Source organism: Hemiscyllium ocellatum, chromosome 17 (assembly GCF_020745735.1).
Source record: "Hemiscyllium ocellatum isolate sHemOce1 chromosome 17, sHemOce1.pat.X.cur, whole genome shotgun sequence".
In the NCBI taxonomy this organism is placed as follows: Eukaryota; Metazoa; Chordata; class Chondrichthyes; order Orectolobiformes; family Hemiscylliidae; genus Hemiscyllium; species Hemiscyllium ocellatum.
In genome coordinates, this window is record NC_083417.1 from 50,378,055 (window position 1) to 50,400,786 (window position 22,732).

A 22,732-nucleotide genomic window follows, 5' to 3' on the forward strand; every position below is an offset into this window, starting at 1 on the left:
GCCAAAAGTACTTTGCTTAACCTTTTCAAATTCAGTATAGGTTTGGCCTGGCTGCTTCTTTAAATTGTAGAATATTTGCCTATGTGGATCAAGTACGAACTGATTTGCAGCCAGTATGGTTTATTTTTATAGCATTGTTATCCCAACAAACTTTCACTCACAGAGAAGTGTAAATTTCCTGTGCTTTACCTGTCAATGAACTCTGCATGAGCAATGTCCATCCCCTTGTGCCCAATTAATTTGTCTAGCCATTTTCTCAAATGGTCTGAAGGGCCTGTGCAATGCTCAACATTCCCTTATTGGACTTCAAATTATGACTCTCATTCACCCCACCAGCTATCTCCTGGTTCAATTATTATTTTAAACTTGTATTTACATTTTCTCTCTTCCCTTTCTCTTCTCAATTCTAGTTATAGTTTTCTCATTCCCATTCTTATCAATTCCATTATTATCTCCCTTTTCTCCTCACTCTGAGCCATTTCTATCTTAATTTTCACCTCATGATAAAGCTGCTTTAATCATAACCGAATTTCATCTGATTCTGCTGTTTTCCCCACCTGGAGTACTGCTTTACTTTGTGTTTCCTCTAAGCCCAATTATGAACCATCAACTTATAATTCCACACATCAAAATTGTAATCCCCTTATAAACACCCCCTTTCATGCACATGCGAGCACACACACATGCACACACACAACACACACAAACAAGTAAAAGAAACACGTGTGATGAGTGGAGGAAAAGTCTGGACTTTGTTAGAGCCACCACTAGGTGCAACTGCCGAGGGGAAAAAATAAACCAGCTTTCTTCAGGCTTAAGTTGATTTTTGCTACAGAGAAAAGAGACAGCTCCTCACCTTGCAGCGACTTGATGGCTTCTCCCAGGCAGTCACATAGCTGTTGTCAGGCAGAGGCCTTTGCCATTGAGTTTTGGTCCAGTGAGCAATTATCAATCAGTTGCTTGATGCTGGTTAAGCCTCCAGTGACACACATCCCACTTGCTCCAACACCTAAGTTTCTCCTATTGCTTGAACAGGAATTGTGTGAACACACTTAAATGGATGTCAGGTTACTTGCTTTTAAAAAAACAGCATTCCTTCCATGACTCCTGGTTTTCAAAACTGTTCATTTCCCATTTAGGTTCACAATAAAATAAAAAGATACTGTTTTTACACTTGACATGGATTCTACAACATGGCAACAATTTATATATTTTTTAAAAATCATATGAAATATATTTTGTAAAAGCAGTGGGAGAAAAAGGAATGTTGTGTTTAAATTCATTGTTTTAAGTACAAAATGCAGGGATGTCTAAAAAGGAAAACACTGTACTCGTTTGACTTTAAAAAATGCTTCTTAAATGAAAAGTACAACTGTCTGATGAGAAATGAAAGTTGTGTTCTCCTTTTTATCAGAATTCGAGCCCATTTGTGGAAATAATGTTCAGTGCCTTGTATTCTTGGTTGTTGTTTCAATGGTTGCACAGATATTAAAGCTGATTTGCTTGTAATTCTGCACAGGTCTGGAAAAAATGTAGAATGCGCATTTTCACTGTAGCCCAAATGGATGACAATAGTATTCAAATGAAAAAAGATCTTGCAACTTTTCTTTATCATCTGCGCATTGAAGCAGAAGTTGAAGTCGTTGAAATGGTAAGGTGCAAACCTGGGAGGACACAGTCTGCAGAATTAACATTTTTTATTAAATAAAAATAATATACACTTACAATAATAACATCACATTCTGTTCTCAGCACGGCAGTGATATTTCAGCTTATACATATGAAAGGACTCTTATGATGGAGCAACGGTCACAGATGTTAAGACAGATGAGGCTATCGAAGACTGAGCGAGAAAGAGAGGTAAACTGCAATAATTTTAGTCTAATTTGTCAAGTTTCTGGATCTGTGCAGATCTACAAAGATTTTGTAAATTATCACATCTGTTCTGGCACATTAAGTTGGCAATAAATATTCTCAAACTAAGTTTATTGATTTTTGGTTTTGTTTTTGTACTTGTTCCATGACTGTCAAATTTTGAAACAAACTACCTCTTTGAAGATATTTTTAAAATATTATGATCTCAGCTGATGGCAACACTGGACAAATCAGATCCTAGAAGGAAACCTGACTTGACAATATGTTTTTTTTTATTATTATTATATTTTAATTTTTGCAGTTGATTAACATAATGGCTAGTTATTGAAACTTTGAGGGTGAATATCTTCTTTAACAATATAATGTAAGTTTATTACAGAAAAGAAGAAATAAACAACAAAGTCATGTAGTTAGAAGGCAGTTAGAAAGATCTTTAAAATTAACATGAAAATGAAGTTACAACACCAGCAGTAACCATTTAACTCCTAGATAGAATAGTTCGAGACAGAAAAAGAAACCTTCGTCTTTTGCATCCGTGTGATATTGCTACAGTCATAGTACATTGTTATAGACAATCACTCGTAGAGAAATTTCACTCCTAATAGTTGAGACCATTTTTTTATGATTCCTTTGAGTCTGCTGGGATGAACGTCTCTAAATTTTGGATTTGAACTTTCTCAGTTCTAACGATGTGACAACGTCTAACCTAGCTGTCCTGACTAGAAACCACTGCTGTTCAGATAACTGGTTTCCTTGAAATGACGATTCTCCTGCTAGGATAAACTGTCCTACCTTCTGAAGTAAGCTCTGGGTTCTGCTGAACCATAAGCTTGAATCTGTGTTCTGAAGTCAAAGCTAAACTAATTACCTTAATGTTTTTACTTATCATCATTTAATGTAGGGAATGATATGTGGAGTCGGTATGACATCTTTGTCTTCAGAACAGTGCAGGCCCTCATCTAATTCAGATATATTACAGCATTCAAACCACGGTGTCTGTCTGTGAGATATTTTGTTTGTTGAAAGCCCTGCACACTTGATTTTAATGTCTTTACAAAAAGGCGGTTTACTTGATGGACACTGCTCTCGGTTCAAACCCTTTATTCATTGCTGTAATTGTAATTAGTAACAAAGTGTTTTCTTGTTTCCAAATTGATGTACAGGTGCTTCTCAAACTGAGCAGTTACACTTGCAAACAAGCTTGATTGAGTAGTTTATAGACTCTATAATCGTAACACGTTGTTCTCCTTGTGTGATTCCAAAGGGCAAAAGGCTGGGAGTAATGAGGGTGCATGTATGAATAAAATCGAACGTCAGTTTCTATCTCCATCCTGACAATGGCTCTTTGGGTTATAACAAATACCATGTTTTGTATATGTTATATCATTCTGTTTCAGAAATGTAACTTCCCTAGGACTTGAAGCCGAACGATTAATCTTGAGATCATTGCTGTCCACTGCTATATAATGTGTAGCCTTGAATGCAAATAACCAACCAGGATCTCTTTGTTTCAAATACAAGGTCACTTAATCTGTGCCATATATATTTTGGCTCTGTGATCCTCATGATACCAGAGGTCAGGCTCCTTTTATTGGAGTACAGCTATTAGATTGAGAAGTTGGCATTAGGCCCTGAGCACAATCCTGTAATGCAAAATTCCTGTCTGTCTACCTTGGCTTTTGGTAAAGATGCAGGATTCCTATTGCTAGCATCATACAGTCAGGTTATTCCATTGTAAAATATCTCTGCTTGCCTGTACTCTTTATCGTGGATTCTTTATGGATCTGGTAACAATAATGATTGTTAGTTGTTTTAATTTTTTATTGTTGAATTAAATGGTAAAAGATCTGTTTTTAGAAATCAAGGATTGCTGCACTTCTTTAAAGGCAATTTCTGCCATTTGCTGTAAGTGCTATATACACAAAAATTAGTTCAAACAGTCAGGAAAGCCCAGTTACAGATGACCAAGAGCAAGGAACTGATTACAAGTAGAGATGTGGCAAGCAACAAGTGGCTGGCTGAATGATAATCGATCATGGTTTCTCAGATCAATGACAATGGCCTTCTACGTGGCAAGATTTGGTTCCCAGGCAACTGAACAAATCAGGGCAAACATGTTCAGGTCAGAAGCAATCAGACTTCCAGAAGGCAAGGATCTGTATCTAGATTTGTGGGCATCAATTGAATTCCATGGGTAGTTAGTGTCTGGCCTTGTCATCTGTTGTTTCCTCTAGGGATAATGGAGGAATTGAATCCACAATTCCAACTAAACTTAGTTTCTTGTTTTTACAAAGATAACCTTTAAAATACAGTTTTTCAAAATTCATTAAACTGTCATGGAAATACTTTTATAACAGGAGTGAAGTTTGCATCATTACCATCAGCAACAGAATTGCAATCCATCACAAGCCGTAACCTCATGGCCTATCATATCTACCTTCTGATAGCATTAAGTAAAAGACCCAACCTGGTCCATGGAATATAAAGCATACTAGGCGTTGTCAGTGTCTAAAACTAAACTGCTGACCTGTGAACAATGAATTATGTGATATCATACCCAAGTGCCCAGCAATGACCATCCTCCATTAAGAGCAGCTATAACCATCTTATCTCTATATTCAATGATATCACCATTGACCAGAGGTCTGTCTGCACTAGACATGCCAAAACTGTTGCTAAAACTGCATGTCAAAGGCTGCAAACTCTGTTATATGTGATTCAGCATCTGACTCCCTTAAGACTTACAATTATTTACAAGGCAAAAGTTATGACTGTGAAGGCGCTTTCTCCACACATTTAGTTAATTGTAGCTCCAAATACAAGGGAAAGTAACACAATTCAAGGCAAAGCAATTAACTGTGTTCTATTTCAGAAAGCCAGTATACATCTCTAAACAAGCTCTCTAAACACTCAATAATACAGTTCACATGCTTAACTGGCACATTATCCACCACCTTAAATATTAATTTCATGCACTACCAATGCACAAGTGTGGGTGTAAGACATAATGTAACTTTATGGTAGCTTCAAGAACACCCTGCAAACCTTTTAGCCACCTAAAACAGCAAGGCAAATGGTCATATAGGAACCCAGCCATCTGCTAGTTGTTGTCTTCAGTCATGCACTTTCCTGATTTAATTATATTGCTGGCCTTTCACCTGTCACTGATTCCAAAACCTGAAATCCCCAATCTCTGTCCCTGACCAATATCTCCCCTCAACCTAGAATTCAGGCTGTACATGCAACATTTCAAGACACAACCCTCCATAACCTCTTGCAAGCATTTAGCAATAGGAATAAACACTGACCTTGCCAGCAGTGCCCATTCCTCTGAATGAATTAAAAACAAATATAGTTAGAAATTCCGTTTTGCTTGCTTACTTCCAGGCTCAATTAGTAAAGGACAGGAATTCAATAATTCATCAAGGAACTGTTTACTCGGATGAAGAAGAGGAGATACATGTTTACCCTGACAGAATACAGATGACATGGACAAAAGAAAAATGTGAATCTGAAAGAAGTCGCACTAGAGCCGCCACACCAAACAGTTTCCGAGAATTAATCAGTATTAAACCGTAAGTGTCAGTCCTGTCCCTTGGGAGACTATTTCTGTGAATTATAAATGTTAAGTTTCCTCTTAATGCATCGTTGAACCATCAGCTAGTTATACCTTTTTTTTCCCCTGGCTGATCATTTAGAATTGTGAGGAACAACCATTCTTTTGTTAGTATTCCTAAACCTACTAGTAGTATCAAAGTCATTAAATTATATTGTTCAACAGTGACACCAAATTTCATAGACTAGTCATTGTATAAAGTTTGATTACTGTGGTTGCATTGGAATCTGGCAGTTTAAAAAAAACTATCACGTGACTCTTGTGAAACTGTAAACTGCACTTGCCAAATATGATTTTAACCCATAGTTCAGTTTATAAGTTAATTACTGAAACACTGATTGTGAAAATTGAAGAATTGTCACATTAACCATGATGCATTGATTTGATTTGTTGGTTTGCTTTCTTCATTCATTGGTCCTTGAATTCTAGAATACGAAGTTATAAGCCATTGCCCTGTTTTAGTGGTTGATGTTTGGTCAGTTTGTCAAGTTGTTGTAACTTTGAGTAATTTGTCGCCAGGTTATTTTACAGCTGGGAGATGGAATCACAGAAGATTATAGTATACAAACATGCCATTCAGTTTATCAAATCTAGGCTTGCCTTTTCTTTCATAAGTCTCTTCATTCAATCACACTGCCTTGTTCTCATGATCTAATATTTTACTACTTATAAACAATTGTCTAGGTCTCTGTAAATAATATTTCTGTACTCCACATCAGCAATAGTTAATATCTGAATTCTATTTTTAATATTAGTGTAGAAAAATATCTGAGCTCTAATTTACTGTTTGATTATTTATCTAAACCTGTGGTTCCTACTTACCACCTTGCTGAAAAACAATCCATCACTCTGATTTTAATCCACCTGTGTGGACATGTTATGACACACTTCCATAGCTAGTGCAACTTGAACCTTGAACCCCTGGCTCAAAGAACCCCATGCATCACTGTTAATCTTTGTATAGTTATCAGTGTAATCATGAACATCTCCATTAGCTCATCCCTTATCCTTCCTGGTTTTCCTGAAAAAAAGAATTAGTTTCACACCTCTCATTTCAGGTAATATTTAGAATATTGACACCTTTTTATTTTATTTACATTTCTTCTACAGGGTTTCTGAGACAATCCACAATATTTCAATTAATGCACAATAATTTGATAAATTAATAAACATTTCAAAACTAGAAAAACTTATAAAGTGCCAATAACATGTTACCACTTATTTAAGTTTTTGGAATAAGACCAAATTTTATTTGTTGTTAGTGCTTCTGAATGGGAATTGGCATAATTGTACTTGGCTTATGAATATCATGGAAGCATTTTTATTTTGGAGTATTTTTTAAGGTTAGCTGACACCTCAAGTCAGTGCTACTCGCTGCTCCTTACAAAGTTAAGAGGGTGATTCACTGAATCTGCAGTTCCATTGCTCTAATTTATTTTCCTTAATTATATCTCTTGGAGCTTTACATTGACTGAAGTCATCTGAATTTCGCAAAAACAAAACCAATATGTTCTGGAGTTCTGCTTTGACCTTTTGCCTATGAGCAGAATTTACCCCACCCAAGTAATTTGAATGTTATCAATCAGCCTCTTGCCTTCCATAAATATTCAATAGAAACATGGCGAAATATACACAGCAATGGTTTTCACATGTACGGTATTCTGACAGTATCTCTCACCCATTGCTCGCATCCAGTGCTGGCTGAACAGAAATTGTTTTCAGTTAAGTATTAGGAGTACTTAAACCATTGATTTTGGGCATACTCCAAACTCTGTCCCCAGCTACTAACAGTCATCCATTTCCCTCATAGCAGTCTGAGAAACAGCTAATCTGTTTGTTACCTTGGTGTCACATTTGAGTACGTAATAAACTTCACCATTAAATGCATCGGTTTTTATCTCTGTATCAGCATCAGATGACCCCTCTATCTTCACTCATCTGTAACTGAAATACTCGTTCATTTTTTATCTCCAGACTTGACGATTCTAATGCACTCCTGGTTGCTGTCCCATATTCCACCTCCACAAACCTGAAATTATCCAAAGTTCTGCTGCCCATGTCCTTGCCAAGTCTTTTTATTTCCCCTTAATGTCACTCTGTTCACTGACCTACGTTGGCCCTTGATCAAGCAACAACTTGTGTTCCAGTCACTCTTTGGCATTGTTCTTTTCTTAAAATTTTCTGCAGCCAAACAATTGTGAGGTACTGGTAGTTCTCAATTTCTGGTCCCATAAGTGCCTCAACTTTATTTGCTCCACCATTGACATCCATGTCATCAGTTGTCTGGGCTGTAAACTTTGGAATAACCTCCCTACACCTTGCTGTCTTTCTCCCCTCACTGTCTTCCTTAACCTATCACTTTGACCAAGGTTTTGGTGGTTATTCTAAAGTCACTATAATTTCTGATGGTTCCAACCAACTTGCATTTATACAGTTTGACTGCAGTCTCCAGAACTGTGGTTGTTATTAGCTGAAATAATTTCTTAACTTTATCCTAAGTTGATGTCATTAGCATTCTTTCTAATGTGTTGAACTCAGATGTTGGTTACCTTTTTCAGGGACCAGTCAAACGTAAGGAGAATGCACACAGCAGTGAAACTGAATGAAGTCATTGTAAATAAGTCTCACGATGCCAAACTGGTTTTACTAAACATGCCTGGACCACCAAAAAATCAAGATGGAGATGAAAACTGTATCCTTTTGTGTAACATCTTTTTCCACAAATAGTCTTGCAAAAATGGTTTTCCAAATAATAAATCATCATCATTCTAGTTGAGGTTCTTCATGTCTAAACTGATCAGAGCTGTATTTTTAACATCTGAACAGTTGAGGGTTTTTTTCCCTCGGAAGATTTTCTAAAAGGTTCCAGTGATCTGTTTTTCCAAATTGACTAGTTCATTTTTGCTTGCTTTCCCTCCGTTTTAACTGTGTTATTTAGAAATCAAAAGATAATTAACTGGATGTTCTATGTTTGAATAGAAAATTGACTGGACACAGTATGCTGTCCAAGTGAAGTCTGCCAAACTAGCCTTCAAACAAGAAGATTCTTCCCAAAGATGCTGCCAGATCTGCTGAGTTTTGCCAGTGATTAATGTTGTTGTTTTCAAAAATTGCTTATCCAAGTAGATGATTCAAATGCCAGGTTTGATTTCCTAATTTCTAATATTCACTGTCCACTTGTTTTCACTTTCATCTTGGATTTCTTAAACTGAAGAAAGTGTCTATACTGCATTCAAGCCAACTCCAACTTCAGTGGTGCTTTGCTGCTACTCGTTTGAACTTTTTCCTTGGTTACTCTGACAACTTTTCAGCCTCTGATCATTTTATTTATATTACATTCTATGGATTTCTTTAATTTTGGTTGCAGATTGTTGTAGGAAAAAATATCAAAAAAAAAGTCTTAAGTTCTGTGTTCCATAGTAAAGGAGATTTTTGCCACATATGTGGGGGAGGTCAGAGATCACTCTGAAATTGGCTTTCATGTTGGGCCAAGTTGTACGTTTAACTATAGCTCAGATATGAAGTCAATGATGGTCTGAGTTTCCCAACAAAATACAATATTTTTATCCCTTTTGTATTACGTTACATGCAACATTGATATCATACATCTTCCTAATCTATAAATCCAATCCAGTAAACATATAAACAATGATTGCCAACTAGCCCTAGGTGTTGATAGCCCTAGGTCCTCCCATAAACTCATGGTGTCTACAAGGTAGCTCTATCAACTGTCTTTGGAATCTAACAAGGCTTCTGACCATTTTATTCTTTCCAGGATATTTGCTAGCTACACTGCATTATTTGAAAAATGTGATGTTGGGAAAACACAGCAGGCCAGGCAGCATCTGAGGAGCAGGAGAATCAACGCTTCGGGCATTAGCCCTTCTTCAGGAAGAATCACATTTTTTTCAGTTTTTCCAGCATCACATTTTTCAACTCTAGTCTCCAGCATCTGCAGTCCTCACTTTCTCCACACTGCATTATTTACCAATAACTTATTTAGTTGCTTTTCACTAAGAACTGTTCCAAATTATGTACTAATGTCAGTATGGCAGATAAGAAAGGAGATTTAATTTCTAACAATTGTTATAAAGTCTTTAAAATCAACTCAAACCTAATGTTACTGTGACGCTGATGATCATTTGAGAACAACCCCTCTCTCACTTCAGCCTGAGAGATCAAACACAAGTCCTTCTGACTTGCAACTGCAGTTTACGACACCAGCTATTTATATGCTGTAAGTTGATTAACCAAGTCTGGTTAATTAAAATCTTTATTCTTAAACACTTCCCATTACTAATTATATTTTTTTCATAAAAGCATCTATTCAAATTCCACTGTTGAGTAAAATTCAACCACTTTACAATTTTACCAAGCCATTGAACCAAGCTTGTTTAAATTCTACACATATCCAGGGGACATAATCAGGGAACATAACCACCTCTTCACCAGCTCGATCAGGGTAGCCTTGAGGAAGAGTTTGTTGAGTGTATCTGCGATAGTTTTCTAGAATAGTATGTAATGGATTGCTTTCTCCTTTGTCTGTTCCCAGATCTGTACTGAGGAATAATTAATGACCTCCTCGTTAGGGATCCTCTTGGAAGGAGTGCTCACAGTATGGTAGAATTTAGAATATACATGGAGAATGTGAAAATAAAATCCAATACCAGGGTCCTGTGCTTAAACAAGGGACACTACAATAGGATAAGGGAGAAGTTGGCTAAAGTAGGCTGGAAACAAAGACTTTATGGTGGGACAGTTGAACAATGGAGGGCTTCCAAAGCAATTTCTTCAAAGTGCTCAGCAGAAGTATATTCCAGTGTAAAGGAAGGACTGTAGGAAAAGAGGTAATCTGCCATGGGTGTCTAAGGAAATAAGGGAGGCTATCAAATTGAAAGACAAGGCGTAAAAAGGGGCCAAGATCAGTGGGAAACTAGAAAATTGGGAAAGTTTTAAAGAGCAACAGAGCCATAAAAAAGAGCTATAAAGAACAGAAAGCTAGAAGATGAGGAAAAAAAAACTAGCTCAAAATATAAAGGTAGCGAAACTTTGCAATTATGAATAAAAAGAAAAAGAGTGGCTAAAGTAAACATTGGTCCTTTAGAGGATGAGAAGGGGCATTTAATTATGGGATATGATGAAATGGCCAGAGGCATTGAATAGGTATTTTGTTTCGGTCTTCACAGTGGATGACACAAATAACATGAGGGCATAGGTTTTAGGGAGAGAGGGGAAAGATATAAAAGGGACTATGGGGCAACTTTTTCCACACAGAGGGTAGTACATGTATGGAATGAGCTACCAGAAGAAGTGGTGGAGGCTGGTACAATTGCAACATGTAAGAGGCATTTGATTGGGTATATGAATAGGAAGGGTTTGGAGGGATATGAGCCGGTGCTGGCAGGTGGGACTAGATTGGGTTGGGATATTTGGTCAGCATGGACGATTTGGACCAAAGGGTTTATTTCCATGCTGTACATCTCTATGACTCTGACTCTAAGTGACACAGACAAAGGTAAGTGAAGACCTGGAAATGGTCATTATCATGGAAGAGGCAGTATTGGGCAAGCAAATAGAGCTAAGTATAGACAAGTCTCCTGGCTCTGATGGAATGTATGCAAGGTTACTAAAAGAGATGGCAGGAGAAATAGCAAGTGCACTTGTGGTAGTTTTCCAAAACCTGCTGAATTCTGAGGCAATTCTAGCAAGTTATAAAACAGCAAATGTGATATCTCTGTTGAAACAAGGCAGTAGACAAAAGATAGGGAATTATAGGCTAGGTTGGCTTAATCTCTGTCATGGGGAAGATGCTCGAATCTATTAGCAAGAAAGAAATAGCAGGGTATCTAGATAGAAATTCTCCTGTTGGGCAGATGCAGCATGGGTTTGTGAAGGGCAGGTCATGCTTAACTAATCTTTCAGAATTCTATGAAGACATTATGAGCAAGGTGGACAATGGAGACCCAGTGGATGTGGTGTACCTAGATTTCCAAAAGGCGTTCGACAAGGTGCCGCACAAGAAGCTGTTGCATAAGATAAAGATGCATGGTGTTACATGTAAAGTATTGGTATAGATAGAGGATTGATTGACTAACAGGAAGCAAAGAATGGGAATAAATGAGTGCTATTCTGGTTGGCAATCAGTACTAGTGGTGTACCTCAGGGATCAGTGTTGAGACTGCAACTATTCACAATTTATATAGATGATTTGGAGTTGGAGACCATGTGTAATTTATCAGAGTTTGCAGATGATGCAAGAGGAGTGGAGAGCAAAGTGTGCAGAGAACCGTGAAGCTTTGCAGATGAACACAGATACTTTAATTCAGTGGGCAAAGGTCTGGCAAATGGAATATAATGTTAATAAATGTGAAGTAAAGAACTATTATTTAAATGGTAAAAGGTTGCGGCATGCTGCTATGCAGAGGGACCTGGGTGTCCTTGTGCATGAATCACAGAGGGTTGGTCTACAGGTACAACAAGTAATTAGGAAGGCAAATGGAATTTTGTCCTTCACTGTTAAAGGGATTGAGTTTATGTTGGGAGGCTGTTGCAGCTGTACAGGGTGCTGGTGAGGCCACACCTCTGAAGTACTGTTTGCAGTTTGGTCTCCTTTCTTAAGAAAGGATGTACTGGCACTGGAGGGGGTGAAAATGAGGTTCACTAGGTTGATTCCGGAGTTGAGGGGGTTGGCTTATGAGGAGAGTTTGAGTAGACTGGGATTATATTCATTGGAATTTAGGAGAATGAGGGGAGTTCTAATAGAGACATATAAAGTTTATGAAGGGAATAGACAAGTTAGATGTTGAGAGGATGCTTCCACTGGCAGGTGAAACTAGGACAAGTGGGCATAGCCTCAAACTTAGGGGGAGCAATTTAGGACTAAATTAAGGAGGAACCTCTTCACCCAGAGGGTTGTGAATCTGGAATTCCTAGCCCAGTGAAGTAGTTGACACTGTTCAGTAAATGTTTTTTGAAAATTTTTTGAACAGTAAAGGAATTAAGTGTTAGGGTAAGAGGGAGGTAATTGGAGCTGAGGTCATGAAAAGATCAGCCATGACCTTGTTGAGTAGAAGAGCAAGCTTGAAGGGCCATTTGGCTTTCTCCACACTTAGTTAAAAGTAAAAATTCAGAATACTGTAGGATCAGATATTTCCTTCCACTTTTCATGAAATAACAAACTTTGCACTGTGGCTAAACTAGGCCTTTCAAAAATTACCCTTGTTAGAATTCTTATGTTTAGAACTGCCTGTTTACAGTAACCTGATTAACTTCCCTAATGTTTCTTTCTACGAATAATCCATTTTGTGTTTGATTAAAAAAAAGCCATTTTACCAACTTTAGGTGATGGCCCACTACAACACAAATAATGAACAATTGTACTCTAGTTTGAGTTACAACTTATACTAAGTCTGGAGTGCATTGAAGACAAATGACCTGAGAGCAGTTGGATATTCCCTCATAGCTGGGCTTCACATAGGTTGTAGTGTAACTGTGTCTAATGTAAAATTGCACCAGAGTACAATCTGTTCTGATATAATGTGATCATTCCATTCCCATGCGGTCCTATGTTATAAAAAAAGAAATTTTGCCTGGTAGCAGCATCATTTAAACCAACGGGACCATAATTGCATTATAGCCAATACAGGTAAGGAAAGTCCGTGTTCCAGAAATTATGGTCTAAATTCATCAATCATGTTATAACCAATTCACATTGAAGAAATGCACATTATAGCAGCACCAACTGTACCTGTAAATGTTAATATAGATATGAATTTGATGGTATGGTGGTAATGTCACTGGATTAGTAATGCAGAGACGCAAGCTAATGCTGTGATGACTTGGGTTTAAATCCTGACACAAAATCTGGTGGAATTCAAATTCCATTGTTAAGTATTGAAAATAAAGCTAGTCTCCGTACTGGTGACCTTGAAAGCCAATGTTGACTATTGTAAAAGACCTTCTGGTTCAGTGTATTTTAAGGAAGGAAGTCTGCTGTCCTAGCCCAATCTGGCCTGCTTTGACTCCAGCCCCAAACATGTAGTTGACTCTTAACTACCCACTGATTTGGCCTAGCAAGGCACTCCATTGACAGAAAATTAGTGACTGAGAACAAGAGCTGGTCTTGCCAGCAATGCCCACATCCCATGAAGAAATTCTTTAAAAAGTAAACGTCCAGCTGCTGTCTTCTTACATGGCTTTTTGGCTGCTTTTATATCTATAATCAATTTGATGTATAGTCTACGCTGTGAATTATATGCTAAATGCACATTGCAGTCTGCAGATATCATCCTGGCAATGGAATAAGTTAATTTTAAAAGGCCAAATAAACTAATTTGTGGAAATGGGCTTACATTTAATTAAGTTTCCAAATTTCAAGTCATTCAATATTTTTTCAAATGTAAGATGTTGTTTCTTTTTAATTTGATTCTATTCTAAGTAACAGTTGTCAAAGGAAAGCTAGTTAGTTTCATCTTTCAAAGTCTTAAATAAAATCTCTGAAATTGTATTTATAATTTCTGTCCATTTTAAGCATGCTATGTTTGTTGTTGTTGTTTATTCTGAATCTGAATTTCCAAATATTTCTAGCAGAGTGTCTCTGTTAAATGTCTACTCCTTTCTTTTAATCAGTTAATGCAAGCTTTATTGCTCAGTCAGGAAGTATAATGAGCCAGAGTTTGGCATCTGAAGCCCAAAAAAGAAACTTTTTGAAATAATGGGTGTCTTTTGTTGGATCTTTTGTATCTTGCTCTGTGGAATGCTTTGCATATTGGGGCTGTGATCAAGTGAAACTTTCCATCTGTGACCTGACAGTTGCTAAGTTAGATAATACAACATTACCATGCAAGCGTAACAATATTCATTCATTTTAATATAGTAATCAATTTGGCATAAGATGTGTGCTCTTCACATCTGTGACAAGCCTTCTAATCTTAATCATTTCTGTGTAATGTCTGTTCATGCATGCATGCATGTGGCACCTTGCCTGGACTGGGTCTTATTGCTATGCAAGGGGCCTAACAGGGAAGGCAGATAAACTCAGGGCATGGTTAGGAACATGGGACTGGGATATCATAGCAATTACAGAAACATGGCTCAGGGATGGGCAGGACTGGCAGCTTAATGTTGCAGGATACAAATGCTACAGGAAGGATAGAAAGGGAGGCAAGAGAGGAGGGGGAGTGGCATTTTTGATAAGGGATAGCATTACAGCTGTGCTGAGGGAGGATATTCCTGGAAATACATCCAGGGAAGTTATTTGGGTGGAAGTGAGAAATAAGAAAGGGATGATTGCCTTATTGGGATTGTATTATAGACACCCTAATAGTCAGAGGGAAATTGAGAAACAAACATGTAAGGAGATCTCAGCTATCTGTAAGAATAATGGGGTAGTTATGGTAGGGGATTTTAACTTTCCAAACGTAGACTGGGACTGCCATAGTGTTAAAGGTTTACATGAAAAGGAATTTGTTAAGTGCATACAAGACAATTTTCTGATTCAGTATGTGGATGTACCTACTAGAGAAGGTGCAAAACGTGGCCTACTCTTGGGAAATAAGGCAGGGCAGGTGACTGAGGTGTCAGTGGGGGAGCACTTTGGAGCCAGCGAACATAATTCCATTAGATTTAAAATAGTGATGGAAAAGGATAGACCAGATCTAAAAGTTGCAGTCCTAAATTGGAGAAAGGCCAATTTTGACGGTATGAGGCAAGACCATTCGAAAGCTGATTGGAGGCAGATGTTTGCAGGTAAAGGGACGGTTGGAAAATGGGAAGCCTTCAGAAATGAGATAACAAGAATCCAGAGAAAGTATATCCCTGTCAGGGTGAAAGGGAAGGCTGGTAGGTATAGGGAATGCTGGATAACTAAAGAAATTGAGGGTTTGATTAAGAAAAAGACTGAAACATATGTCAGGTATAGACAGGATAGATCGAGTGAATCCTTATTGATAAAGAAAGTAGGAGTATACTTAAGAGGGAAATCAGGAGAGCAAAACGGGGACATGAGATAGCGTTGGATTCTCCTTAATTCTATTTGCCAAAGGGTTTTTACAAATATATTAAGGCCAAAAGGGTAACTAGGGAGAGAATAGGGCCCCTCAAAGATCAGCAAGGTGGCCTTTGTGTGGAGCCACAGAAAATGGGGGAGATACTAAATGAATATTTTGCATCGGTATTTAGTGTGGAAAAGGATATGGAAGATATAGACTGTAGGGAAATAGATGGTGACATCTTGCAAAATGTTCAGATTACAGAGGAGGAAGTGCTGGACGTCTTGAATCGGTTAAAAGTGGAAAAATCCCCAGGACCTGATCAGGTGTACCCGAGAACTCTGTGGGAAGCTAGAGAAGTGATTGCTGGGCCTCTTGCTGAGATATTTGTATCATCGATGTCACAGGTGAGGTGCCGGAAGACTGAAGTTTGGCAAACTTGGTGCCACTGTTGAAGAAGAGCGGTAAGGACAAGCCAGGGAACTATAGACCAGTGAGCCTGACGTCGGTGGTGGGCAAGTTGTTGAACGGAATCCTGAGGGACAGGATGTACATGTATTTGGAAAGGCAAGGACTGATTCAGGATAGTCAACATGGCTTTGTGCGTGGGAAATCATGTCTCATAAACTTGATTGAGTTTTTTGAAGAAGTAACAAAGAGGATTGATCAGGGCAGAGCAATACACATGATCTATATGGACTTCAGTAAGGCATTCGACAAGGTTTCCCATGGGAGACTGATTAACAAGGTGATACAGGGAGAACTAGCCATTTGGATACAGAACTGGCTCAAAGGTAGAAGACAGAGGGTGGTGATGGAGGGTTGTTTTTCAGACTGGAGGCCTGTGACCAGTGGAGTGCCACAAAGATTGGTGCTGGGCTCTCTACTTTTTGTCATTTACATAAATGATTTGGATGTGAGCATAAGAGGTACAGTTAGTAAGTTTGCAGATGACACCAAAATTGGAGGTGTCATGGACAGTGAAGAGGGTTACCTCCGATTACAACAGGATCTGGACCAGATGGGCCAATGGGCTGAGAAGTGGCAGATGGAGTTTAATTTAGATAAATGCGAGGTGCTGCATTTTGGGAAAGCAAATCTTAGCAGGACTTACACACATAATGGTAAGGTCCTAGGGAGTACTACTGAACAAAGAGACCTTGGAGTGCAGGTTCATAGCTCCTTGAAAGTGGAGTTGCAGGTAGATAGGATAGTGAAGAAGGCGTTTGGTATGCTTTCCTTTATTGGTCAGAGTATTGAGTACAGGAGTTGGGAGGTCACGTTGCGGCTGTACAGGACATTGGTTAGGCCACTGTTGGAATACTGCGTGCAATTCTGGTCTCCTTCCTATCGGAAAGATGTTGTGAAACTTGAAAGGGTTCAGAAAAGATTTACAAGGATGTTGCCAGGGTTGGAGGATCTGAGCTACAGGGAGAGGCTGATCAGGCTGGGGCTGTTTTCCCTGGAGCATCGGAGGCTGAGGGGTGACCTCATCGAGGTTTACAAAATTGAGGGGCATGGATAGGATAAATAGACAAAGTCATTTCCATAGGGTCGGGGAGTCCAGAACTAGAGGGCATAGGTTTAGGGTGAGAGGGGAAATATATAAAAGAGACCTAAGGGGCAACTTTTTCATGCAGAGGGTGGTACGTGTATGGAATGAGCTGCCAGAGGATTTGGTGGAGCATAGTACAATTGGAACATTTAAGAGGCATTTGGATGGGTATATGAATAGGAAGGGCTTGGAGGGATATGAGCCAGGTGCTGGCAGATGGGACTAGATTGGGCTGGGATATCTGGTTGGCATGGACAGAAGGGTCTGTTTCCATGCTGTACATCTCTGACTCTTTAGTCCTACTCCCCTCCTCTTTATCTGTTTTCTGACAATTTCCTTTTTGAATGTTTTATTTTCCATGTAGGTTTGTGCTTGAAAATGTTCAATTTGGTTCCCATTCCTTGCTAAAGCTGGAATGATCATAGGCAAACTTATGTTTTATATGATCATTAAAGTTTGATCATGATCTATAATCCCTCCATATTATCCCAAGCCTCTCTTTAGTCAACTAACATCATCTGGAAATGTGCATTCAGCATCCACGTGCATATTGATAACCAATCCTTATCTTTCTCCTACCTCTGTCAACATGGTCATGTGATTTGGACACCTACATAATATCCAACCTTTGATGGAGGCCAGTTTGCTTAAGTTAAATCTTGAAACACCAAAGTTATCATCTTTTGGGCTCCAAAATAACCTTTATTCCTTTGCTGCTGATTCAGTCCATATATTGGGCTGGATCCACCTGCAGTCTTCCTATCCAATTTAAACATAAGCTAAATAAAGCCCCTAAACTGTTCACCACACAGAGATGCCTCCTACCTCTTCTGCAATAACACTCAGCTTCTCATCTGCCTCAGTTCATCTACACGTGAACTTCTCATGTAGAGTTTGTCATCCCTCGAGTATTATTCGGTTTCTTTCTTTGTTGATCTCCCTTCTTTCATGCTGTGCAAATTAAATTCGTACAAATATTTCCTGCCTGTGACCTACCCAGCACCAAATCCTACATGCCAATCACTCCTCGGCTCTCTGATCTCTATGCCTGGCCTGCTAGTACTTTCAAGTTCAAAACAATCTTTCTTCTTTTTTTTAAATCTATTCAAATTTCTCCCAACTTTCTTTTTCTAGACTGTCTTTCAAGCCACGAAGGTTCTTCATTCCTACAAGTCACTTTGTCAGGCTCTGGTGCATGGTCTCTGGTCTCCTTTTTGACTAGTTCATGGAATGTGAGCTTTATTGCACTTCCAGTACCATCCTTGATGGTGATCTGTTTTCTTGAAAGACTGCTGTCTCTGTGGTAAATATACTGAATGTACTCTGCACAGTGCAAGTACACACAATCTCAGGATTCAAGCTTCAAGATGTCAAAGTAAAGATAATATATTTTCAAGTCAGGATTGTGGGTGACTTGAACAGGGAAGTAGAAGCAGCAGTGCTCTTGTGCACCTGCTGCCTCTTTGGCCTGAATGGTAGAGATTGGGCATTTGGGTGATATACTCACCAAAGCAAATAGAGAGTATGCCATCATGTGCCTGTCTCAAGCTGTGCAGGAGTCCCAGATAAGCAAGTCATACCGAATACACAGCTCTGACTTACTCCACTGTACCCAAAGTGTTTATGTGGCTCTTACAGTTAAACTTCTGGTTGTTTGTGATCCTTTTCTTCCCACCCCACCACACCCACCCGGTCATCCCCAGCATGTTGATGGTGAGGGATTCTGTGTTAGTAATACTGTTTATTTCAGTGTAATTTGCAAGACTATACTGTAGAGATGGTTATGCCTAGCACTTGTATGGCAAAAATTTTATTTTGGCTTATTATCCAAACACTAATATATCTGGGTCTCGTCCATCTTTGAGCAAGTTTCCTCATTATCCGAGAAGTTGCAAGTAGCACTTAACTCTGTGCTATCATCAGCAATCTCTCATTTGTTTGAATTTCTCCTCATAGAATCCCTAAAGTGTAGATGCAGGCCATTCAGCCCGTCAAGTCCCAACTGACCTCTGAAGAGCATCCCACCCAGACAAACACCCCTTCCCTATCTTGTAACTCCACATTTCCAATGGCTAACCGACCTCGCCTGCATATCCTTCGATACTACAAGCAATTTAACATGGCCAATCCACCTAATCTGCACATCTTTGGACTGTGGGAGGAAACCAGAGCACCTGGAGGAAACTCATGCACATGGAGGGGGTGGAGAATGTACAAACTCCACAGGGTGGAATTGAACCCAGGTCCCTGACTCTGTGAGGTAGCAGTGCTAACCACTGAGCCCTACTGCCGTCCTAAGCAGAACACCATGACTAACCCGGAATTTGAAACCACGGTCTCTCGCATTCGCGCCATTCGCCTGAAACAAGAATCACACCCCTAGACCAACGAGCCAGCAACATACGATGCTGGGACAGTCATTAAAGCAATTGAAAATGGTTTGGCTTCCCTGCTGTAACATGCTGAGCACAAGTTAGGCTAGTTATTTTCATAATTATTAAAGTTAATCACCCTTTCAGGTTCGATCATTGCTAATATTTCTTTCTAACCTCTTAATTGGGCATTTTTGCACTCATAGACAACTACAACTATGTTATAGCACAAACCTAAAATATGTGAACAATGTTTTCAAATGGACTGTTATCAGATATCCTTGACACATTGTTTGAAGATATGGAATTTCTGGAGGTACTTACAGAAGGTCTGGAGAGAGTACTGTTGGTACGAGGTGGTGGTTGTGAAGTTATCACTATTTATTCTTGAATGGAACTACTTTCTGAAGACATGTGGTGGAAACCTGACCACAGAAGACATTCAGTACACTGTGCTCTATTAAACAATCCTTTTGTTGGTCAATTTCTCAGACAAAGATTCCCATGGCTCATTTTTCAAGTTCAGACTGTCAGCTGATACAATAAGTGCTGTTCCAATTAAATGCAATTATCTTTGAAAGTTCAGCACACATCTGTAGTGCACCCAAAAATTTAATCCGGCTGTTGTTACAAATGTGTTACTAGAAGAAGGTTTGTGCCAGGAATAAGCTTGGACTTTGAGCTTGGAATCCTTGTTTGGTAAGTCAGTATTGAGCTTTGCACTGCTTTCTTCGTCAGTTGACAATGCATTTAGTGAAATTAGCTGCTAAAACAGCTCGATGGTAATGCAACCTTATACAATTGTACATAAGGACACAGCTCGCAGAATCACAAGTTGGAGTGATAGCTCCAGCACTACATTCCGTGTATTACAGAATATGAATTTTAAGATATTTTGGCAAGTTTAACTGTTTGTTAATGGATAGCTTTTAACAGTGTTTTTCACAGTAGACACTAATTATGAAATTGTGAGATCCAAACTGTCTCGCCGTATCTTCCAAGGCTTGTGATTGTGTACTCGGCAAAAAAGCCCTATTTATTTTTGTATTTATTTTTTTCATGTTGTCCAGAATAAAAAGCACTATATGTTTTTTCTTGTAGCATTACTGAAAATAATTAGGACCATTAGTTGGTGGACCACTTTCTAAATAAATGTACTGTAGCCTCGTATGCAGTGTCCGAAACTGGTCCCAACTATGGTAAGGTAGTAATTGCACAAGAAAAAGAGCTGCTATTTGTTCAGTTGAAATTTTTTGCAAAACTATTGTCAGCTGTTAAATTATTCTTCTATTTGGAGCTTTTCATTTGCTATAATGTGCTTTTGTTTATCATAAACAAAATGTTATTTTTCTCAATAAAGCACTGTACAAGGTTTCTCAAACCAAACATTGTTTCGATATCAGGGAAGTTGCTTGGTAAGCATTGATCATGTGTTTGAGTTCTGGTATCAAACGATGTTCAAATCTGCAAGTAGTATGATAAGTTTATGACCTTAAATAAGGTGGTTGAGTGCAGCTAAATTCAGAAAATGAACACATTAGTGTAATGTATTAACCCTAACCCTAACCCTAATTGTCTGTCTTCATTTTATCAATGCAGCACAGCAATTTACATATGCAGTGGCACAGCAAACCTGCTAATATAACCTAGCAATGGTGTTTAAAACATGCTTCAGACAAGATAGCCCTGTGTCAATGGAGCTTAGATTATGTATAAACTTGGATGTGAAATTTTTTTTTTCATTTTTAATCATTGAAAACTGATCATTATCTTCTATCTTTTTGATCCGACATTTTTTTCACCGGCAGTTGTCGGTAAAGCCTCGAGTTTTATTTCTTATATGGTTTCTTCTCTATAGCAACCACCCACCATCACTAACCCCTTCCCTCCAAAATAAAAATATAAACTTACAACTGAGCCCGTAGAGAGAGAGAGAGAGAGAATGTCTTCATTCCAAGCAGATGGGAATCTAATTATTCTGTAATGAATAGAGACCAGAATTCCCTCCCTTCATCCCACCACCCTAGCTGCTGGATGTATGTATGCATGTTCACAAGCCTATACCAGATGAAGATCAGTGTGACCCTGTAATCTTTATTTCCAGCTACTTCTTATCAAAGAGATTAAAATGGAAGAATAGTTAGACTTGGCAAGAATCAAATCACCATGCGTTTTGTAAGAACAGATATTCTGCAGAATTCTCAGAATAGGGTTTAATCATTGATGTCCTTTTAATGCAAATTGTATTAGAAAAGCGAAGCATTACAGCTTAATATAGGGCTGAGTGCAGAATTTTGAACATATCTGAAATATAGTCAAACTTAAGTGCCCCATTATTTTATCTTGCTTTCTTAGACCATAAGAAAGAGGAACAGGAGTAGGCCATTCAGCCCCTCAAGCTTACTCTGCCAAGCAATGGCTGATCGGAGGCTCCTCACGTCCATTTCCCTGCTGTTTTCCATATAACCCTTGATTCCCCTACTGATCAAATATTTATCTCAACCTTAAATATACACAAGAACTCTACCTTCACAGCTCTCTGTGGCCAGAGGATTCAAAGATGCTTCTTCTTCTAAAAAGAAAAAAATTCTTCATCTCAGTCTTAAATTGCATCCCTTAATTCTGAGATTCCCATGAGGGGATTGAGGAGATTTACCCCTTCAAGCTCCTTAAGCATCCTGTTTCAATTAAATCACCTGTCATCCTTTTAAATTCCATTGTATAGAGTCCTAACCTGTTTAACCTTTGCTCATAAGACAATCCTTCTACACCAGAATAATATCGTTCCTTAAATAAGGGGACCTAAACTGCTAAGTGTTTTCTAGATATGGTTTCACCACCACCTTGTACAGTTGCAGTAAGACTTCCCTACTCTTGCTCTCCAACCCTCTTGAAATAAGGGCCCACACTCCTTTAATGTTCCTGATTACATGCTGCCCTTGTGTGCTAGCTTTCTGTGCTGTTTGCATAAGTATCCCCAGGTTCGTGCTGCACCTTTCTACAGTTAGCAATAAGCTTTGTGAGATTGCAGTCTGATCTCAAGGTTGTTAGTTTATATTTGTATTAATTTAGTCTTTTTGTCTGATAACAGTAAGAAAAAATACTTAGTTATTTTTATTTCTGGTCCAAATTCCTGACTTCTAGATTATGATTTCCAATAACATGCAGGAAACCCAAAACAAACACAGAAAAAGCAATGAGTGAGGCCCATGAGAGGGATGGGAAAAGAAAACTTGCTGTGCTGGTGACCTTTCGTAAGAATTCATATCTGATGAAAAGTCACCCTTTTTGAAACAATGGTCAGAACCTTCTGCTTTTCCTGCAT

General features: G+C 38.6%; 1 protein-coding gene across 2 annotated transcripts in view; it reads left to right on the forward strand.

Annotated features, from left to right (window-relative positions):
• slc12a4 (solute carrier family 12 member 4) overlaps positions 1-20,793 on the forward strand; it is a 151,737-nt gene extending 130,944 nt beyond the window's left edge. For both annotated transcript variants that reach the window (XM_060838140.1, XM_060838141.1), the window contains exons 20-24: positions 1,520-1,651; positions 1,753-1,860; positions 5,263-5,450; positions 8,050-8,183; positions 19,707-20,793. In XM_060838140.1, the coding sequence (XP_060694123.1) occupies positions 1,520-1,651; positions 1,753-1,860; positions 5,263-5,450; positions 8,050-8,183; positions 19,707-19,798 (654 nt within the window). In that variant the 3' untranslated portion in view covers positions 19,799-20,793. The remainder of the gene's footprint in view (positions 1-1,519; positions 1,652-1,752; positions 1,861-5,262; positions 5,451-8,049; positions 8,184-19,706) is intronic.
• Positions 20,794-22,732: the final 1,939 nt, after the last annotated feature.